Here is a 22,445-nt window from a genome sequence, read left to right as displayed (position 1 = left end):
GTCTTTAGACTTTTTATTCAAAAATCTTTTAAAAATGATATCTTTTTCAAAAAGAAATAAATTTATCCCGTACAATCACTCGAATCGTGCGCAATGTTCGAAGACACACGCCAAGGGAATCCTTCTAATAGATAAGAGGGTGAGTAACAGAGACACCGGCGAGAGGAACGAAGAGATTCGCGATACGTTCCTGCTACAAATGAAACACTTTCATCCCTCCACCCACGCCACCAAACATCTCCTTCCTTTCATTTGTCATCTCAGCTTTGCGTTTGACTCGCCCCGTTGTCTACCACGCCGCGATAGTTTTGTCCCTGGCCTAAATCATATCGCGAGATCGTCGAACAATGTCTCGAGATCCTCGTAGAAATTCTTCGTATATCCTGAATCTTCCTTCCAGCTTCTTGCTAATGGTTGACAACGAGTAACCTTGGCTTTAGAGATCAGGAAGGGTTTCATCGAAGTCTAAGAAACGGTCAACACTTGTCTGGCAAACACCCCTTTCGCTGCTCTCTTTTCCCACCCTTCTCTTGCATGTCTTCTTTCAACTTGAAAAGAAAACTTTTTCTTCGATCTTGTTCAACTGAACTCTGTTTTTCTTCGTATCAGAATCGATGTTAGATTTAGAATTCATCAACGAATGATGGTTGTCTTTCAAAAGAGTTAAGGTTCATCTGAATTCGAAAGGGTTAGAAATATTTGAACTTTTTTCATATAAAATTGGATCGAAATTGTGGGATCGTGTTTTGATGGTTGTACGTTAATTAGTTGCCGAGAAGTTTTCAGGCAAGGCTGGAAGAGTTCGCCTGGTTTCTAGGTGGTCCCAAATTCTCGAGTCATCATTGGCTCATTTACTTTTGTAAAACAATCTTGCCGGCAGTTCAATGGGTCTAACTACATTAAACTTGCCACTGGATAATTAAACTTCCTTATAAATCGTTGCCGTGCTGTATAGATTTAATTAATTAACATCAACCCTTGTTTTGGTATCCAAATTCTGTCCCCCGGTATGACTCTTTTATAACGCTAATTTAATATTCATGATTATTATAATTTTGCTGAAATATAAAAAAGAATGTTCTAAATTTAAAAAAAAGGCAGAGGGAAACCGGAGATTCAGAGATGTCGCGACGGATTATTAGGGTGCGCCAGATTTCCTGCGCTAAGTCCCTTCCTTTTTTTACTTATTTTCTTTCTAATCCTTACAAATGCCACGGTAATCAAGCTTTTTCCCTAATTCGTATTACGAAGGACCCGCATGCGAGTTCTAATCTTGACGGAACGCGCCACCTTCCTTTCCGGCTATTTGTTAAAACACCTGTGCTTTATAAACAATCCCGAGGGTCCTTGCAAATCCTCGCTCTCCTTCCGTTCTGAAAAATCCTACACCCTTTTTCCTCGTAAATGAAAAAAGAAAATTCATAGTGAATATTGGGAATAAGAAGAACAATTATTATGCACGACCAGCACTACCGTGCCCTTTTTATTTTCTTACCTTCTACGACGAACAGTAAATTATTCCTATATCATTCCTAAATCGTTCGAACACACCTAATAACCATTGTCTACGCAACGACAGCGACACGCAGTTGCAGTTAATTATGTCCGGAAATTAAGAGGAGAAAAAAACATTAGCTGGAGGCGGTAATTAAAGTACGCGAAAGCACCTTTTTTTTCACTGTCAGTGTAATAACTGGCGTTCAAATACAGCGTACGTATTAACACCATCGAATAGTTGAGCCGGGTCAATCGTGACCCAAATCTGTAAAATCCATTATATAATACAACGGTGCTGTTTGATCGTGGGCCACTGAAATTTTGAAACGACAGTAGTATAAAATTCAGAAAATAAAATGACACACTGGGTGAAATAAAAACCCGGCTCCTCCGATCGAAATGAATCCCCAACTCGAGTAAAATCTTTCTAAAAATTGTTTTACAATAGCTAATATCAGCACCTAATCAGAACGAAATGATTTTAAAAAAAAACAACAACACGGGTATATCACTCATGTTGCTATTAGAAACTTAAAAAACTGAGAATGGTTCGTGGAAATGATCCAAGTTCTATATTTTCTTTTTACAATGTACATCTTAATTATTTGCAATCTAAGCACGTTTCATAAATTCTTTAAAAAATTGTACCAGTGCCAGCTGTTTAGGAAGGGTTAACAAAAAGTGCCGAGATCTTTGTCGAACTTCAAAATCGCGAGTATTTTTTTTACAAATCAAATTACAACATCTCTTTGTTATCCTTTTATAAGGTATAAAGAGAAGGACTTCGAATAATTACAGTTATCATTAATACCAAAGGTGCGACTCGTCGTTTAATTACTACTGCGATAAGGCATCTTTTGATTTTTGATTTCCAAAAGTTTCCCTAAGACTCACGAGTAGAAAGATTTACGTTTCTAACGAATCTATCGACGACACACAACTCTATCGCTCTAAATGAGAAATCAAAAGATCACATTCCTCGATCATTTTCGCAACCATCTCATCAATCACTTTCACCGTTACATTATTATTTGTTTCTCATTGGAGAAGAGAATACGGAACACTAATCGATCGATCGATAATTGCAAAAAGCGATATCGAATCGTCTTTGGATTTATTTGTCCGCTGCTTTCACGTTCGCAGCTACATTTTTATTTTTTCCTTTTGTTCTTCTCTTTTACTCTAATCTGTGCGTAAAATATTAATAATAGTAGTACTTAATATTAATAATAATAACAATACGAAAACAATGATTTCTCGATATTTTCTCCCGAATCTTTCACCCCGGTGACGATTAGCATTCCGTTAATTGTATATCTGTATACATTATCGTACAGGCTATATCTATATGTATATCATATAATATATGATAACTCGTGTACAAAAATATTTTATGTTAAATCGACTATTGTTATTAAACGTCTCGCCATAATGCAATTTATCTATCCCCTGATCGTTGCCGAGACAGATCAGCTTGGCACCAATTCCGTTCCTGGAACAATTAAAAATATCGTTAATTGATGACGACGAGCAGCGAAGAGCAGGAAGCTAGGAAAGGAGATTTGTTCTGGCACGGAGATTCTGCGGTTAGCTGGAAATATTATAGTGAACTCTCGTCATATTGCTGCAGATGACAGTGTAGAATTGAATAATTTTTCAAATTTTCAATTGGAAAATAAAATAAAATTAAAATTGTATCATTTCGCTCGTGCGGCAATATAACGAGAGTCTACTGTAATGACAAAGCTTAGGAAGTGATTAAAACAGGAAACAGGCAATAGAGAAGTCGGGTCTTCTAAAACAAATTAAATAAAAAATTAATGAATTTTCCAACATTGCACATTCCTAGAAGAAAATTTTTGCAAATTTTTAGTAAGAGGTAGACTATTTTGAAAATTATATTAATAAATAAAAATAGATGATAATCGTCTGGAATAGAAAAATAAATAAAAAATTTTCTGAAATTAGATAACAATAGTTTCATTAACGTAGCTTTTTTCTCCCCCAAGAAAAGACTTTTCTTCGACAAAGAAACTAACTTTCAAAATATTTCTCTATGTGTACGTGAACGTGTTTTTATTCTATAGAACACAAGGATCAAAGTTGTGGTAACCATGGAATCGAATGAAACGCGATTCGCGGTTCACTGACTTTTCCGAAATGTTTTTCCGGCCGAGAAACAGGAAATGACCAGGACTCCATTCTTTCGTCGGACTGTTCTTTTGTTCCTCGACCGCGAAATCCTTTCTCGCGATACTCGCCGAGTGTCGAGGGGGAAAAAAGCTCGATCAGGGACTATTTTGTCCGCTAGATCGGAAAGCCTTGCAAAACAATTCAGTCTATTTTTAATAGAAAAAAAAGTTCCTTTGTTTAACATTATCCTGGAATTTGATTAAAATTCTGCGAGAAAGATCTAATATTAAAGGCTGGAAAAGTTGGAAAAATTAGAGCAAATTCAGAGCTGAAAATACAAAATGAAAAACAATAAATTCAGATAAAAAGAATGTAATAGAAAATTAATATGAAGAAATGCTGGTATAATTGAAACATTTATCGAGCTGAGGGGTATCATGCAGAATGAAGGAGGAAGTTTGAGGGGTACACACGTAAAAGTTCCTTCTATTTCCTCTCTCCCTAGTTTTTTGCTATTAGCTAAGTATACCGCCTCTGGCTTATGTTAAGCTTCGGCAATTATTTGTCATAGTCAGCTAAGACGAGAGCGGAGACAAAAGCGCGAAGGGAAAATGGGGGGTGAGAGCCCTCAAGATAAGACGTTCCCATCAATTTCACTAGGATCGTTTCCCGTTTCCACATTTCTGACCTTCATCTTGCTTGTGACACAATTAATAGCAATAAAATTTCAATAAAATTACTAAAAAAAAACACATGGTTTTACGCAATGCACTTATTATATATTGAAACGTGTTTAAAGTTCGACTAAAGAATAAGAGAACCTTGTCGAACAACAGAAGCATCAGAGCCTAGCGATTCCGTGGAGAAAACGGAACGAAGCCATTCAGAGAGCTCGTGAAAATGCTCGGGGCCCGTTCGGAACGACATAATAATCATCCGGCAACGAAAGATTGCGAGGAACACTCGTTCCACCGGCCACAGGGAGGAACACCTCTCTTCTACCTAACTTATACTTATTATTGCATTATCTCCTTTGTCCTAGAACGATCCCAGCGATGATCGGACAGCGAAAGTAGAATCTTCGCTAACGCGAAGGGCGATATAGATAAGTGAAATAAAGAATGCATATTAAAAGGAGAAAAAAAAAAATATTTTCGATTCTTTATGCAACTCGGCTCATGTCTGAATGATACACCTGTTCACAGGTGTATCCTCTTTCTCTCCTCGTTCCCGTGTCTTCTTTGCCTTCTTGCGACGCTTAAACACGCGGCCAACGATCAAGATAATGTCTTCATCTCTTTCGCGAGCGGTAGATTGCTCGCGCTCCGCGGATCCTGCTTCTTATCTTTCCCATGCTTTTTCGCGATAATAGCGCGTGTAATTCTAACGTTTAGCAAAAAGAAGCTATTATACCTCTGGAGGAGAGAAATACTCCTCTTCGAATTTCGATATTTTTTTCAGACTCCAAGGAACTTGCCAATCGGAAAGTAATAAACGTTGCTAATTTCGGCTAGAACCACCGTTTCTGACACGGTGTAAAGGGTGGCCTGCTCATGAATACGCCTCGCCGCGGAGTTTCCTGAGCTCCTTAATGAACCGAGTTCGCGAGAACCATTAATAACCGAAAGCCAAGAGTCTGGAAAGAGAGAAAACCGTGGCGGGAAAAGGGAGGAAAGGCTTTCCAACCCTTGGGAAACGTCCAGAAACGTTCACCAGAAGATACTTTCACTCGGAGAATGAGAAAATAGACATTGAACTTTGACAAGTTTCGATGATGTGTAACATGAAACTAGATCGATTCATTAAAGTAATAAACGTCTGTGGAATTAAATAAAAATCTTACTAAAAACCCACCCCCTTCGAAGTCCAAAAAGAAACAACGAAGCAAAAAAGTAATAGGGTAGCACAATAATAAAAATAAACAGTAGCGAAGCTGGTGATGCTTGGAACGAAGAAACGAAGGGTAGCAGGAAGTGGTCGAATAGGGTGTCTGGCAGCCCTAATGCGACGTATCAATATACGTGGGTGCCAGTGATGGGCCAATATCGCATAAGTGGCCCGATTCACCGTCATTTGTTACGTTTTGTTCGGTCTAAGTAATTTAAGAGTTACCCTTTGCTTGCCACCCTCCCCGACCATGGTAAAGGACAACGGGGTAGGGGTTGGCTCGAAGGAAGATTCTCCTTGGAGGAGCACAGAGAAAGAGGGTGGCCGTACTTTGCCTCCATTCTTCGGTAAATCGCGGCATATTTGTCAGATTTTTGTTCGAGAACAAAACCTCGACGACCTTTCCTCGACTTAAAGGGGTGGGAGGATCGGTTCGAGCGTCTGCGAGGGTTTCAGAGTTAAGTGGATTGGTTTCGGCGCGAACGTCTGAACGCGTTCAACTTAATTCGAACCGTCCTGCCAGATAGTACTTGATTTCACGACTTCCGCACCCGAATGGGGAACGCTGTCTTCCGTTCCAATGGCTGACTATTCTTTCGCCATCGGAATCGCGAAAGATTTTGTGAAAACCGTTTAACCGTGTCTCGCCCTCGAGTCGCGAATTAAAATAGTTTCGGCTAGTTAGGTATAATTTTTCTTTCACTCACCCTTGAAACCCTTTTCCGGGCAACTGGACTCGGGGTTGCTCGCGTCCGCCGTCACGTCCGCCTCGTTTTCTATCGGCGTGTCGATCTGAAATCAAACAAATTATACATATTCATCTTAGGAATACTTTAATCTCACGATTTATTCTACTTTTGAAAGAGGAAGGAGAGAAGAACAGCGACGATGGATTTTAGCGATGCACATAAAGGACACGTGTGAACAGCTGGCGACGTTCGTACGACCGTCTTCCCACGCGTCTTCGTGGATCACACGTGGGATCTCAGAGTATTCCACATGGACCACGGGCCACGTGGATCTCGATCCGTTCATTTTGCCCAAGGAACTGTCTAACGTTACCGAAAAGCAATGGGTATCATTTATTTACTCTCAGGGCTGCCTGATCCTCTGCCTTCAAGTTACTGATTCTAAACGAAATTGTTCATTTAAAAATACCGAAAGTCTGAGAAGATTTCACGAAATAGAAGTACTCGAATTAAAGCTCAAGCTTTGATGAAAATTACTATACAAAGGTTTCGTTGATGTTCTTAATATAAAATGGCTAGTCGATTCGATGTTTGAGAAAAAGAAGGAAAGACTTAGTTTTGCGTAGGTGTAATTATGCCTCTGGAACCCCTTTTTCCCACAGAACTAAATATAGCAAGTGTCATCCGATGGCCTGGACACACATGTCCCGCGTAGCCACATCTGGTCGGTGTTTCCTGCTAGCCGTCGCATCTTCTGCAATATGATTTATTTTCCAGCGAACGAATCCCACAGATTCGTCCGCGCGTTAGACCAAACAGTGACCGAAAGTGACACCATGAATTTCGAGAATAAAACACTCCATTCTAAATAAAGAGAAGCTTTTTTACTTCAGTAGACGAGAGTCTTGAAATCTCTAAGCGAAATGAAAGTTCTCCAGTTTCATATCATACAAGTCATCTTCTACTCGAACCATCAGTAGAAGATTCCCTGAATCTTCAGAAAAAGTAGAAAGTTCCCAGTTTCATCGAATAGATCTACGACCTCCGATCAGAAATTGAAACTTCTGATTCTGAAAAACATCATCCGAATGATCGTTCTTTCGCAGAAAGCTACAAGGAACATGGTAGAAGCTCTACGGATCGAGGTCACCAAGATCAGGAATGCACGGTGCACCGCGAATTCCCCGAAGTTTCTTTCCCTCTTTCTTTCTTTCATCTCCGAAACATTATTCTCAAGCCTAACAGCGGGCCCGTCCCAGCCCCGATGATGAGAACGGAGGAACGAGGAGGCAAAGGGGGCCAGGTAAACAGCGTCTACGAGAGGCCAGTTTTGAAATGCTCGGCAATATAGTGAGTTCGTTACGAGGCTCGCCCCGACGTGGTATGGCTCATAATTGTAGACTTGCCTTTCGAGAAACACACCTTCGGGCACCCAGTTTCTCTCGACTGACACCTATTGTCCAATGGAAAATTCACCGATACCTCGAATAATCGAGCCACCATTTTATTCGAAATAATTTTCAAATCACAGAATCTATCGCTGATAAAATAAGAATAAATTTGTCGAACGATTTTCCTGGTAAATTGAGTCTGAAGAGCGTACGGCAATGCAAGGATGAAGAAAGAAAAATTGAACGCTGGTCAAAATATTTCCTGGCTGAGGATGAAAATTATTAGCCAGAGAATGTCTTAATCTTTGACGGTAGAACGAAGACTCGCGATGTTCTTTTAACATAAATTCTTTTTTCCTCGTTTCACGCGGGGATGCAGCTTGTAAATGGTGCAACGCGAACTGCACTTCGGTGCATAATGCAAGTTGAGGCGTCGAACGATGCCTAAGCGGTGTTTCCTTTTCCTGGGAAATTTCGTTCTTTTCCGACACTTTATTGTTCCGCTAGTATCGCTTAGTTAACCCTTTCAGTGTTCGTTAAAATCGGAATAAAATAGGATGAGATGTTACAAGAATGCTTTACAATTTCCCTGTAGTTGCACGCTTCTCATCAAGAACGCGTGTCTTAAGTTATTCCCAGGCTGTCTTCAGTTATTTATCTGCCTACGCCAAAGGGGTGAATCTCACCCCTTCCTCTGACCGCGTCTTAATAAGAGCCGCAGAGTAAATAAACCCGCTCCGCACTCGTTCGAAAATTAAATTAAACTTCTAAAATAGCGATTAATAGACAGCTATTAATTTACAAAATTATACCAACGATTCAGAATAAAACGAAACGAACAGATATGTATAATGATTGATCCTTTTCCTAAAAAAGTTTAGTCCTGTCTCCAGGACGACGGACCAGCGAGAAAGCTATAATTTTATTTTCTAAACTTTTACAGTGCTCCAATATATGAAACTCTTTCGAATAGAGACGGATTATATTTCCTACTTTTTTAACGAAAGGATCAATCATTACAAAGGGGGTCAATAACTGCATACAATTAACTGAAAAATGTTTCTATAACATCCGGTCGAAATTGTCGAAAGAATCAGTCGGTTTAGAGAAAAGCGGAGGAAAATTGTCGCGTGAAAAAGAGCGGAAAGCAGCCAGAGGAAGACTTAATACAAAGGAAGTTACGCGGTGGAAGACCGCACGGTGTATAAATTCAAAGTAGATTAATATTATCCCCGTGGCTGTCGCGGCGGCAAACTTATGGCGCTAATTCGGCCGACGAATTATTACTCGGCGCTGCTTCTAGTCAACCCCACCGTGTGTTTTGCCAAAAGCCCATGGAGAAGAGAGAGGGATGGTCCTGTCGTTAATAGAAGTCGTACGTGCTCCACAGGACACCGGCGGAGACGTGTCTTTGGATATTACCCCTTTGATCCTCGATTCGAAACGTACGGCACGACGTTACAGTTAAAATTCCACTACACGAAACGGTGAATCTTTTTCGACGAAAATAATTCGCCCTGAAAATTTCAATTTCAACATCATTTCACGCGGCCTCGTCCACTCTCGCTCGATAGAAACGAATTCGCATTGTCATTCTAATCTTCAGGGTTACGGGGCGGCGGACAGCCGAAGGGTCTCTTAAGGAAATTAAGGAAAGACCCTGTATTGTCTCTCGTCTCGCGATAGCTACGAGAAGAGAAGCGTAGACAACAGCTGTTTAGCATCCCTGATGAAAAAGTCAGCCCGGTAATTATTCAAATTATTTTGAAGAAGGTTTTCTCCGCTCGGCCACAGAGGCGGATGTCTTTATACTCCCCTATCCCGGCTCTACCGGGTGTGAAGGAAGTGCACAGTGATCCTCTCATCGGTCTCCGACGAGAGAAGAAAAAAAGAAAGAAGCACAACAGCCACTTTGTGCGAAGCTGACTTTGCTTTAACCCTTGAACACCGGATGTAGGGTCATTCCGGGCCCGCTATTACATCTATGTACTTTATATTCTAATAAAATAATCTGGATACCTAAGATAGAAACCAGGTGAAATACTCTTTTTTAAGAAGAAAGGGTTATCGCGTGGAAGAAGCGAATCAAAGCGGGGGTAATGAATGGAGGAAAGAAAAAAAATACAAAAGACAGGAGTAAAAAAGGGGTGGAGAGAAGGTAGAGATTAGACGAAGGAGAAGGTTTTTAGACGACACCAGGATCGTGTTGTGTGTGGAGTGACTGATGAGTTTTCCGCTCGATTGGAGAACGGGTGAAGCGAACACTTGCTCATTTTTCTGTCTCCTTCGATCTCACCGCGTTCGCTAACGTCGTTCGACCTAAATCGCGAGTAAGTTTGATAGATATAAATATTCGGTAAGTCCAGGGTAACGTATACAGTTGTTGACCCTGTTCTTAAAAGAAAAACTAATGCGTTTCTTAACTCTCGAACGGCGGACCATGGAGAGAGCCACAATTTTAATTTAATTAATTATTAAAATTGAATTATCTTTCGCAGCCCGAATATTTTTTATTCTAAACGGAATTATAATTTATTATATAGAAATCGTATTTTATTTTCTACTCTTTCAGGAAAAGGATCGATCAAAGTGTTAATGACGTTAGCCTATTTACTTTTCGAAAGGAATATCGACAATTTAAAAGGGAAAGAAGAATTCTGACGATGGCTACGATTGGGACGATTTAAGTTGTTGCCTGAAGATGAGACGAGCATGTCGAGGATCGAGGCACCGGGGACTCAGAAAGGAGGCACTTTAGACACGTCGCCTATCAAGAGCCGAACCATGCTTCCGGCAAAACACAAAGGCTGCCTTCATACCAGCCACCGTCCTCCTCGTCGTCATCTTTGACGACGATCAAGTAATCGAGCCTGGCCGCTCCGCTCTGCTTGTTCTTTCGAGCAGAGACCAGTAACTTGTTATCATCGCGTTAACCACCACGTGTCCCTTCCACACTTTGTATCGCAATTCCTAATCAATCACCAGTAGCATAGATCCGAATTGAAAGATAAATAAAAGAAAAATATGGAGACGAAGAATAGGATCTCGATTTCCTCGATAAAACGATCAGAGCGATAAACCGACAATTCGCAACAATTCAACACCCTTTGCGTTCCGGAACCGAGGGTGAGGGAAATACCCTGGCAAATTGCGGGCCGTAAAAGATCAAGGAGGGTCGACGAACAAAGACGACCGAGAAAAGGCTAACTATAAACAATATCCTTAATTAAAACAAGCATACTGTCAAGATATTTAAAAATCTCCTGAAGATCGGCGTTATATTCTTCTTTCCTAACGTTAAAAAATATAGAAAAGATCGAAGGTTCGAAAGAAAGAAGAGAAAGAGGAAAGGGGTGGAAAAATAAGAGAAGAGGGAGAGGATATCAGGGTGAAAAGCAACCCTCGAGGAAACAGGCAGATAGTCAGCGGTCTTAGCGTGTCGCTTAGCACCCTATCTGCTCGGATCTTCTCTGGGATTCAACCCCTCTTCAACCCTCTACCCCTCGGGGGCTGCGTTTGTCGTGAGCATTACTCACTTTCTAGACGCCTACTTGCGAACCCCATCGTCGCAGCCGTCCCCGAGGCTCACTGACTACATTAGGGGACAAATCTTCCAGAGGTTGGCCCGGCTAGGATATTCGACGACGCGAACGGGGTGGTCGTGATGCCACCCTTGCACCGGACCAACACTTTCCACGAGCATCACGCGTGTACGTGCGTCGACCAGAGAAACCGATAGGCGTGAATCCTTCCCGTAGATTTATGGGGCTCGCGACCACCTTTCGCTTCTGATGAGAGATTTATAAAAAGACTTCTATCAATTTCTATAATTATTAAAAACATGTTTTTCTACCGATCAGCATATATTTTAGAATTCTATTTTACGCAACAGGATATTGAACCGAAGGGTTCAGGATTATTATGTTTCAGTTTGTAGCTGTTGAGGTACCGTTTCCTTAACGACTCCTATTGGCAACTAAATTTTACAAGCATCCACCGTCCAGTCTTGTCCCGAAGGATTCTTGAAAGCATCGTAAATTTCTGCTTAGAAGAGTAGCTCTTCCTGGTTGTTCGTTAAAACGTAACTGCTCCTCATGAATTGTACGGTTATTCGTTACTGAAAATACAAAAGAAGACACGACGAATTTTATGGACACTCGGTAGAACCCTTCGGAATCTATGAAACAAGCAAGGTAGCTAGGATAGGCTAGGACATCCTCTTCGAATTAGGGAAATGGGTGATTTTAGGATGATTTTTGGGCGGAGCAGAGAACGTTGGAGGGATTTATAAGAGATTAACGAGATCCACGTGTCTGGTATTATCGGCACGCACCCAAGACCACTTGTTCGAAGGGAGCAACCTGTAGAGGCTGGCATACCGCACCACTCGCACGAACGCGTACGAGAAACGAGGCAGCAGGAATTCAGGGTTAGCTTCTCGGCCAAATATAGATCGGAGTGTATGTGGGAACACGTGTACACGACCATAAATATCTCCTTTACGTTTCGTGAGTGCAATAAGAGCGGGCTGAGACCGAGCTACAGATGCGCCATGCATAATTGCATGTCAGCATTAACCCACTGACAGAGGAATTAATTTTTCTCCAACATCGCGATCACCTAAGATAAATCTCTCGGTCCTCCTTAGATTTGTTTTCCAAAAAACCCTTTAAGTAGGTAATTAATCGAGTATTCGTCAAATCGACAGTTCCCGTGGAAAATCCTTGATGGAAGAAATCCGCGGACGTAAGGACTTTTCTTTCGTTTCTTCTTTCTATCTCATTCCCATGGCAAACGATTTCTAATTCTTTTTTTTTATTTACAAAGCAATATTTAATTTGCCATCCATAAATTGAATTCCCGTCTCGTATAGACGGAAGAAAAGGAAAAAAAGAGGGATTAATCGTTGAAACGTCTGAACATAGCGAAGCCATTCACGGTGCAATTGGAATTATAGTAATTACAAAGCTCGCGAGAATCGCGGCCATTATCGATTACTCTCCAGCTAATTACGATTCTCTGGGTGAATTAAAATCTTGATAATTACAGCGTACGTGAAAATCGAGCCGTTATTAATTGACCACTTTCGTTACCGCTACGTCGGACATTGTAGCCGAGACCCTATGGTTTCCTTTCGTTTGACTTTTTTTTTTTTCTCATCGGAAGACCGGTAGCCAGAGATCGGTAGCCGGAACACCGTAATTATTATCCTTAATTGTCGAGCCTTTCGAGGATAAGATCGAAGAAAGGGTTTCGAAGGAGAAAGAGGTCCTTTCGAAGGTTGATCCTCCGGCTCTGACATGGCTCCCTTCTCTGTCGGCCAATCACCTGATCCTGCTTCCTTGACTCCTGTACCCTCTCAGAAATAAATCAATTAAGCCGATGCAGGCTTAAAAGGCATCGTCATCATCGTTCGAGCCCGGTTCACGGTGAACATAATCGAACGGGAAAGGCGGTGAGATGGAAAAAGGAAATCTTTCGAAAGGCATCCTCGGTGTATCGTCGGAACATCGTGAAAAATTCAACGGTATATAATGGCTCGTAATATTTCCTATTGATAGCTTAATGATCTTCTATCTGCACGGACGATACGAAGCTGATGATCTTTGCTCGATACCTTTTAACCAATACGACAGGGAAAAGAAATTGAAAACTGAACAGAGCCATGTAACCAGCTTTCGCTCTAATGTAATCGTGACACGACGTTTCGATTTTTTTGTTTATTTATTACTTAGTCTGTTTGCGAGACTTTCACTTCGGATTTAGGGGAAGTTTAAGGGGGGCTACAACCCCGGGCCCTGTTATAAGCTTTCCATGTACTATGTCAAGAAATTATCTTTAGTATTCCCCTTTTCCTTTATGACTGAATGTTATTTAATTTTATTTAATAAATTTAATAAATTTCAATTTTTTAACCAACGGGAGGTTCAATAACCCCGAGGCCCCAGAAATATGAATCCGCTCTTGAACAGAACAATACCACAATCTACCACAAAATAACCGAAAAATCAAACCACTATTCTCCCCCTGGAATGACCGAAAAGAGAGAGGGTGTAACCCCCGTCGAAATTTCGGTTCACCATGAATTTTTCGATCGGCCAATTCCCAGCTGCGTCCAATATGAGATTCGTCCCCGGCATACGAGATCTCCTCTGTTCTTTTTTTTTTTTCTTCTTCTCCTCTTCATCCGTTCCTTCAACGAACGCGCAACCCCCTGGCCCCGATTTTTTGCCGGGCTCGTTTCGGTTGCTCGCGATTCTCGCCTTCTAGCCTAGCCTAAGTTAATATTAATGGGGATATTTATGGGCACGGGTCAACGGTGGTCACCGCTGCCAGAGTACCACTGATAAAAGGAAAATCTGAAAATGCCATGATTTATGGGACACCATCGCCTTTTACCCACCTCACCGATCCCTCTCCTCTTTCTTCGTCGTATCGAACTTCCCTTAAACGCTGAATAAGTTATGGGCGAGGGGGCTGCATTCTTATTTCGTTCTATGTACATACATATATATCTCCTTTTGCTCGATTTTCGGAAAATTTGCCAATGAATCGTGCGGATAATCTTGTTATTCGTCTCGAACCGATCGACACGGAATACGTAGAAATTCCACGGACGGTTCGAACGACGGGGAAAAACAAGCACAATTTGTTTTACAACGTAACGTAAAGATGATTGTCGAATAATCGCTGGTCGCGAAGTATGTTTTCCTGTAAATTGAGCGACGCTTATGATCGAGGCTGGTAAAACGGTTTTATGGTGATTTTATTGATTCCAAAGCACGACTTATCGCCTGTTATTGGCCGTATCCCGAACCCATTCGGTACGAACGCAACGCCGCAGGCCAGGAGAATGAAATTCTCGACCGAGAGACGCTGCGAAACGACGTGGAATTTCGTTCGCGGAATTCCAGCGTGCTACCGGACCCTCCGGTACCATTTTCTACTCGGACCTGAAACGGACCATCGCAATGGCCGCTTAATTAGACGTTGACATTCGCGGATATCGCGACGGTTATTGTCAAATTTCAACGAATCTTTGACCGAATTAGAGATGGATCGTATTTGAAAATAAAAGCTGATGAAAATCCATCGAATCCAATTGAATCAATCGAACGATGAACATTAGAGAACGAGGAGGTGAATTAGACGAGGTGGAATAGAGAGCAAAGAGAGGGAAAAGAACGTTCGAAGAACGAATGAAAAGGAAGAATCGTACGGGAGTAGAAAGGAGAGAAAAGACGCGGAAAGAAGAGAGAAATGTCCGTGAACAGGGATGAAGAGGAGAAAGAGAGAAAGAGAGGAGCGCGTCCAACACGGACATTCGTCACACAACATCAAACGCGGCTGCCGCCCGTTGGAGACCCGACCAACCGACTCTAAAGACTCCGCTCGATCAGCCATGAAGAGAGGGCACACAGTGAGGAGGAATCGCAAAAAAATGGGGAAAAATGAGTGGAAGGAGGAAACGAGCTAGACCGACTTTGTAAGCAACTCTGTTCCTATCCTTGTTAGATTTCTATTCGATTAATTTCACCCTTTTATAAACTATCACGGTAAGTAAAGGGTTTCAAGTTATCATGGTAATTTATAATTATCGATAATATTCATTTTCAATATTTTAATGCTCTATTCCCTGAAGGAGCATAATATGATCGCAAGGGTACGAACGTATTAATGAACAGAAACGCAGAAATCGGCTTCGAAACCGTGAAAACTACAAAACACTACGAACGGATAAGAAATTATAGAAAAAAAAGGAAACGAAGCAAAGAACCTACTACGATAGTGTGAAATATCGAGCATGATTCGAAGTGAGAAAAAATAAAAGGTGGGAGAAAATCGCGATCTCGAGGTGAGGATAAATGGCAATATGTATTGACTTTGTAATCGCGACCTTGAATTATTGCACGAACGATGACGAGGCGGTATTTAATGTATCGAAAGACGTTTCCAGGCAAGTCATCCCAGTCATTGTGTGTTCCAGGATTCTGAACCGGTAGCTCTGTTCAACTTCGCTACCGTCGTTGATCGTTCAATATACGAGACGCTGGATAACATTCCAGTAGCCTGATCGATATCCTATGATGAACAACGATTAGAGTCGATTCGTTTCATAGAAACGAAACTTGGAAAAAATACAACTACAAAGTCTGAATTTCTATAAAAAATTTCCCTCGAATTCCTGAGAAAATTTTCTTCTAATAAATTCGTAACTTGATTCTCGGATGGCGGACCATGGAGAGAGCCCGAATTTTCAATCGACCCAAACTCCGCTGTTCAATTAATTAATTATCGCTAATAATTTTGCGATCTTCCGCTAAATTTATGGAAGAAAATTTCGCGAAAGAATTTTACTCAGTCGAGGAGCTTCTTGCATACGGATTGGTCCACGGTTATCCGCATAACTGCGAACAATTATCTCTCGGTTACGGATTTTTCAATCGCGTTACGGCCACGATAGCGTGCCGTCGACCGTTAAAAAGCAGCTAGACGCTCCTTAAAAGGATTTATCACTGTCGTTACATCGACCGTCAGGGCCGATAGGTTGTTCGAACTCGACACTGGCCGTTTGCTATAATTACAGTCATCCCTGCTAGAGAAAATTTACCAACCCTCCCTCGTTTTTTTTTGTTACCCTCGTTACACGAATTAGTCCTATAAAAATCATCAGCCTGGAATTCAGAATTTTTATTCGAATTCCTTCTTTCGTTAACTTTCACTGTTAGACTGCCTTTCAAAGATGACTTTACAGACTGTCGAAGCATGACTGAGAGGAGAATTCAAAACTCGTCCGCTCACATTGTCGCCCCTTTATTTTTCCTAAAACACTTTCTTCTTTCAAAGTCTAAATTTAAGCCGCGAAACAAATACGTATGACTTCTTTCGACTAGAAAGGTGTTGCGGATTTTAACGGTCCGCTGCCTCGGGAACACCACTTCTTTCTATATTTTATTCTGTTAGTCAGATTTTCGTAGGAAATTCCTCGTTTCACGCTGGAACATTGTGTCGGATTTCTTTTTATCGGGTTGCACAAGGGAACAGGGAGGTCTATCTCGTAGATAACGATTTTCCCTGCGACGATAGTGCATCGCACAAGTCGCTTTCGTGAAATCAGTGAACCGAAGGGTAGGAATGCGAAGGAATGCGGGAATTATTCGGCCGGTCTCGCTTCCCAAACGGACGGGTAGAATTTTTCTTTCGACCGGCGGCTAAAGCGGCGGCGACAGCTTTTAACGCGACAAAAAGCAGACACGTTCGTTGAATTTTTCACCGAATCTTCGATCCTCGAATCCTTCGAGTAATTCCATATCATTTCTTAAAACGATCGAAAATTCGCGAGAGTTGCACGATTCGGTAGATAAAGATTTTTCCAAGCCGAATCTCGAGACGTTCGGGGTAATCTTGGTTGGTGTTAAGAGGCCAATTAACGCTTGTAATCTCGGAAAGCGAGCTTCTCGACTAATCCTAAGACAAAATCGCTGGTCTTGCCGTTATCTTGGACCATTGCCTTAGTTACTTATCCATTGTCCCGAGTTTTAGGGTAACGGTGGCTAGATCCTCGATCTAAATTGCACCTGTTTGTCACTGTCCACGGGATAAACGTATCGTTCTGATAATAATTAACAGTCGAAAGTCTATCATCTAAATTCTGAATTCAAACAATAGCTCGCGGTATCAAAATTAGAATAATAATTTCTTCCGATTCAGGAATCGATCCGGTATTCCCGCGACTTCGTCGGGGATTAGGATGTTTGAAATCCGAACGTTAATGCGCTAATCCACCGTTCGAGCTGAGAAAAAGTATGTCCACGATGAAAAAGCTGAAATTGATCATGTCTGTCCGTGGCGAATGTAGCTGACTAAGCCAGCAGTTATGCCCGGTTCTACACGGTTTACCTAACACTATCTATTTATCCAACTTGTCGAACACGCCCTGCTTCCTCGACCTCTCTTTCTCTTCCCTCCAATTACGCGTTAAACTATTTCATCTATAAAAGTATAGAATTTAAGATCTATCGAACGATCGATCAGTTTCAACAACTGATAATTAATTCGACGTTAGAATATTTGTTAACTACGAAAATTGTTATCTGCACTAAAGAGACAAATAAGAATCCGTGTAAATTGAATCAAGGAAGCAGTTTCGGCTTCCTCTATGGCCTTCTTGCCAGCGGCCTTCCTCGGTCTCTTGAACAATCCTGAGGGTCTTGTTCGAATGCTTTCGCGCAAGGAATGCGATGCCACGAATAACAGAACGAAATGGACTACGGCGTGTCTTATTAACGAGAGCAACAAACCCGTTAACCGAACCAATTGCCGTTAATTGCGCTCGGATTTTACGGATAAAGGAAACCGATTCCACGGTAGACTCTCGTTACATTGCCCCGGACGATATTGTAGAAGAGAAGAATTTTTCAAGTTTTCAAATTTATTTTGAGTGGAGAAATAAATTCGTGAAATCTCTTGCGTGGGAACACAACGAAATTGTCTACTGTAATTCGTTTCTCTTCAAATTTCTACCGACTTACCTTTAAAGTAAGAAGAGCACCAGGAAATATACCAAGGGCGGCGAGACTCTGACTGTGATCGGTAAGTTCGTGTTCGCCCAGCATCAGGTGTTGGTCGTACGGTCCAGCACCGCAGATCTGCATCATCTAAACGAAGAGTAAAGAAACATTTCAGTAGAGCGAAGACGCGAAAATTAAATCAAGGGAATAAGAAATTCCCGGAAGGCTGAAAATTCCAAGGCAACGTCGCGTTCTTCCTTCACCAGGCATTGAACTCGAAAACGCACCGCGGACGAGGATAAGAAACCGAAGGGAAGGACCTTCGTCTCGAACTCGGAATCGCGGAGCATGCGTACGCTCTGGGTAATTGCTTAATTTGTAGAAGCCGGGCGTCGAGAACGGTTCCTCGTGCACGGGACCAGCTTTCTTCCCCGTTCCCGGTGCAAATGTTCACCGGCCGTTTCTGTTTTACGACCGAGTAACCGACGAGAAACGGCCGCGGAGCAGAAGGAAGATGCGCGCACACGAAACACCCTGCTTAACTCGACACGGAATTAGAATCCGGATTAGAACGAGGAATTTCAAATTTTCTATTTCACAAAATATTCTTGTACCGTGGCACAAGGTTTGATCCAAAGTGGAATGATTTGTTTTTCTTCCTCGTCGTTTGAGGGAGAAAGAAACGATGCAAGAAACGAAGAGAAGACGAAATTGCCGTAGCTTCGCCGCAATAATAGCCAGCCGACAGTAGTAAAACTCTTAAATTTAAACCGGGCGCATCTCGTGCCGTCCTCGAGAACAGTTCCCGGACGTTTTTCCAATAAGGATCACCAGATCCTTTAACCGAGAAGCTTAAACAGGCGGAGATTAGACGGTTCGAAAGTGTTCCGATTGAAGGGTACCGGTGTTCGTGTAGCCGGCTTTCAGAAAAATCTTAGTTCGTCACTTTTTATCGTCTCGCAAAAATATTGCGAATTTCATGGTCGAATGCGGACAAGTCGCGAGCAAGCAAGCAAATCGGGACAATAGCCTGTGTGCTTCGATTTTACGTAATCGTCGTAACGCCGATCGACGCTTGTAAATATTACTTTCTATCACATTCCGTGTCACCAGCGTCTGTACCTTCCCTTTTTCTAACCCTTCGATTTCTTCCATTGTCGCTTTTCGGTAAAGAAACTTCGTGAAAATTTCATTTATCCGAATCTGAGGTTGTATCGAAACTTCAATTGTATTTTCAATTTTCCTTCCAATCTTTGCACGACTAAATTACACGAAAATTTCTCAACGAAAAAATAAGAGACGAAGGATAAGAAAAGAAAAAAAGAAAAAAAGAAAAGGAGAGAAGAGCAAACGGTATGAAAGAGCCAGAGTAGAGCGAAGTGGAAGTGGAGAAGTCGGAGGCCTGTTATTAGCACGAGGTTTATGCTCTTTGGAGTTTTTGCCGGTGGCCCCGAAGAGAAAACGAGAAGGGAGAAAAGAGATGGCCAGAACCTCTCGCAATATAAATACGCTTAATAGTTTAAGCACACCGGCAAGCCTCGGTCATATGCTAACCAGCCATAACTACGGCTTTACTACTTTAGTCCATCGAGAACGAACCCTATATCCTCGTGTCCGATTTTAGATGGCCAACCTTTTCTCCGCGCTACCAAAACGACCAACCACCCTCGTAAAACCCTCCTGCGTAATTTCTTTCAATTATCCTCTGATCACTGTCATTGTCAGCAACTACGATCGATCGAGAAACGCGTTAAAAACGAAGGAAAGCAGATAATCCTTCAGTTTATTCTTCGTCCTTTTATTTAAAATGAAAACTCACCATAAGCTTCAGGTCCTTTAGAGTGATATCCGACGATACTTTAAGTTCGTGTGATCCCTTCAGGTTCCTCCTGGTCCTCGACGGCCTCGCGTTTTCCATTTTCGGTCTCTTCGCAGCCATCTGCGTTAACGTAACAGAGTTTAATTAAACATTCAGGAATATTCCTGGCTAATGTTTCTAGCTGTAGAAAAATAATAAAAGAGCAAGCAGGTGAGAACGTAATGACGATTATTAAGAATGAAATGAATGAGATGGGACCAATCTCCTTATCGACCGGCATCAATCTAAACCCGAGGACCGGTTTCAGAAGACCCGATGACTCAACACGTTGGTCCATTAACAAAAATCCCAGTCGTTCGATCTCAGCATCGAGTAATTCATCGAGACGCGATCATAATTCCGTTCAGATTTAATATCTCAATTTGAAATCTCGCTCACCTCGGGTTCGTAATCGGTCTTCGATTCCTCCGTATCCTCCACGCACTTTATGTAAATCGTCGCTCTGTCGTACTTCAAGCTCTCCAGACGCTCTTGCTCCACCCTGGCGAGCATACAGGCTGCGCAGAGATCTGAAAAATAAAATAGGAATTTATGAATTTTTAAAACGAACACCGTCAGTCGCGCAGAAGTAAGTTCACCTTCCTGTCGAAGCAAAATTTCGAGAATTTCCACGGGGAAAAGGGTTGAGCCAATTTCAAGATTCCTTTAACACCCTTCCGAGAATCACCCTTCGACGTTCGTATGGGTGAGATTACATCGACACCCCTTCGAAGTTAGAAAGTCAGAGAGAAACGTTAAGGTCGGTGGGTGGGAGGGTATTTTCACTAGGACGCTGTACTCTCGTTGCTGGCTCTTATCCCATGTATAATAGATTGCTTACGGCCGGCGAGATTAATACAGTAATTAATAATATACGGTGACCAGAGGCGGCGTAAGAAGCGGCCATTGTTGCTGGCCGGACAGCACAAAAACCGCACCCGGAGAACAGCTCCTATCCGAGCGGCTTTCAAGAGCGTTACGTCATGTTCAGACAGTTTTCCGCTAAAGGGAGCTGTGCTACGGCTAACCCCCATAGGAACGCCGTGACCCCGAATGAATTCGAATGTCCACCACCCCTTCCACCGTCCCCCTTCCGTTCTAAACCGACCGCCCTAATTACCGGAACTACAACTTACTATCGCCTCGTTCCACGCGAACATCCGGCAAGAACACTGTTCCAAACGATTCGCCCGAAGGTGATTTACCTGTTCTCTCACCTGTCTAGCGAACCATCAATTTCACCTTCTACGAGAACAGTGACGGATTTCGATGGTCTGAAAGGGTTGCACGGGAGTTTCAGATTCGAGGTGAGAAATAATTTTTAAATACGGAATTAAATTAAAATTGATGAAAATGTTAAGATTGAGGCGAGAAGTTTTCATTAACTTTCCTCAGATTCTTTTCTCCTCGTCTTGGAATAAAATCATTAAATTTTATTTTACCACGTCGTTTAACCATTTCCTGGAATCACGACGGGATAGTTACACCGAATGAATTCAAATGTCCACCCTTGGACTAGCAATTACAGAACGGTGCACGAGGGCACACGATAGGATCGTTTGCTATCGAGTTTAATCGGAAACACGAGGAAGCTGAGCTAATCAGGGATGCGTAGGGTTGACTGAGAATCAGTACAACCACCCTTGCACCCCCTTGTCGAAGTCTTTTCACCCTCTCGTTACGCCGGTGCAAATCACCCCTTTCGGATCAATCGATGTTCTTTAACTGAAACTCCTCTGAGCCACAAATCAATTCTGATTTTCAAAAAAAAAAGAACATCGCAATCATTAAATTCCTAGTTTGAGACTGTTTTTAAACGCATCGAATTCGATAGAACTGAAAGTATAGAACAAGTTTGAAAAGTGGAGATGCATCTTCTCTGAAAGTGGAGGAGATTCGAGCAACGTCTGAAGCAAACAGCAAAGTGGGTTTTATTGGCTAATAATACACAATAGGCTCTACCGGTTCATCGAATAGAGCCGAACAGTAGCTTGGATTTTCTCGTGTATTTCCCTAAAGTGCCATCGGAGGGTAGTCAAACCATAAACGGTCGTCGAAAGGGGACAAAAACTTGGACAAGATCGACTGGAGAAGTTTCCTTGCCTCGCTGAGCTCTGATTCCTTCGGATTTTATCGCGTGCATGGAAACGGCCCGTACCGAAATCCCCGATGGGACAACGAATCGAACTTTTCTTCCACTTCCAGACACCATTCTTCCACCGTAATTTCGAACGTCTCTACTCGCTGTAATATTCCTTCTTCCCGCTAATATCACACCTTTCCGTTTTCAAAAAAGAATCACGCGCGACTTAGGTGTCTGAAAAAATCAGAAAGTTCAGCCTTGCCACGAAAAATTCCTTGGGTCTTCGATCAAAATCGAAACCACGTTAAGCGAAGGACAGGCGGCGCGATATTATATTAACAGGTCTGGCCGACTTTCATTCATAACTTCGAATTCGTCCCTGAATGAAAGATTGAT

General features: G+C 42.1%; 1 protein-coding gene across 2 annotated transcripts in view; it reads right to left on the bottom strand.

Moving 5' to 3' along the window:
- Window positions 1–55: 55 nt before the first annotated feature.
- LOC117604333 (ubiquitin carboxyl-terminal hydrolase 48) overlaps window positions 56–22,445 on the bottom strand; it is a 41,958-nt gene continuing 19,568 nt past the window's right edge. Inside the window, exons 11-15 of one of the 2 annotated variants that reach the window (XM_034324281.2) lie at window positions 20,366–20,496; window positions 19,928–20,047; window positions 18,130–18,255; window positions 6,225–6,309; window positions 56–2,989 (exon numbers count right to left, since the gene is read on the bottom strand). In XM_034324281.2, coding sequence (XP_034180172.2) covers window positions 2,967–2,989; window positions 6,225–6,309; window positions 18,130–18,255; window positions 19,928–20,047; window positions 20,366–20,496 — 485 coding nt within the window. In that variant the 3' untranslated portion in view covers window positions 56–2,966. The remainder of the gene's footprint in view (window positions 2,990–6,224; window positions 6,310–18,129; window positions 18,256–19,927; window positions 20,048–20,365; window positions 20,497–22,445) is intronic. The other variant, XM_034324280.2, reaches the window with a different exon arrangement.

This window comes from Osmia lignaria, chromosome 7, assembly GCF_051020975.1.
Source record: "Osmia lignaria lignaria isolate PbOS001 chromosome 7, iyOsmLign1, whole genome shotgun sequence".
NCBI lineage: Eukaryota > Metazoa > Arthropoda > Insecta > Hymenoptera > Megachilidae > Osmia > Osmia lignaria.
This window is presented reverse-complemented; position numbering and strand designations above follow the sequence as displayed.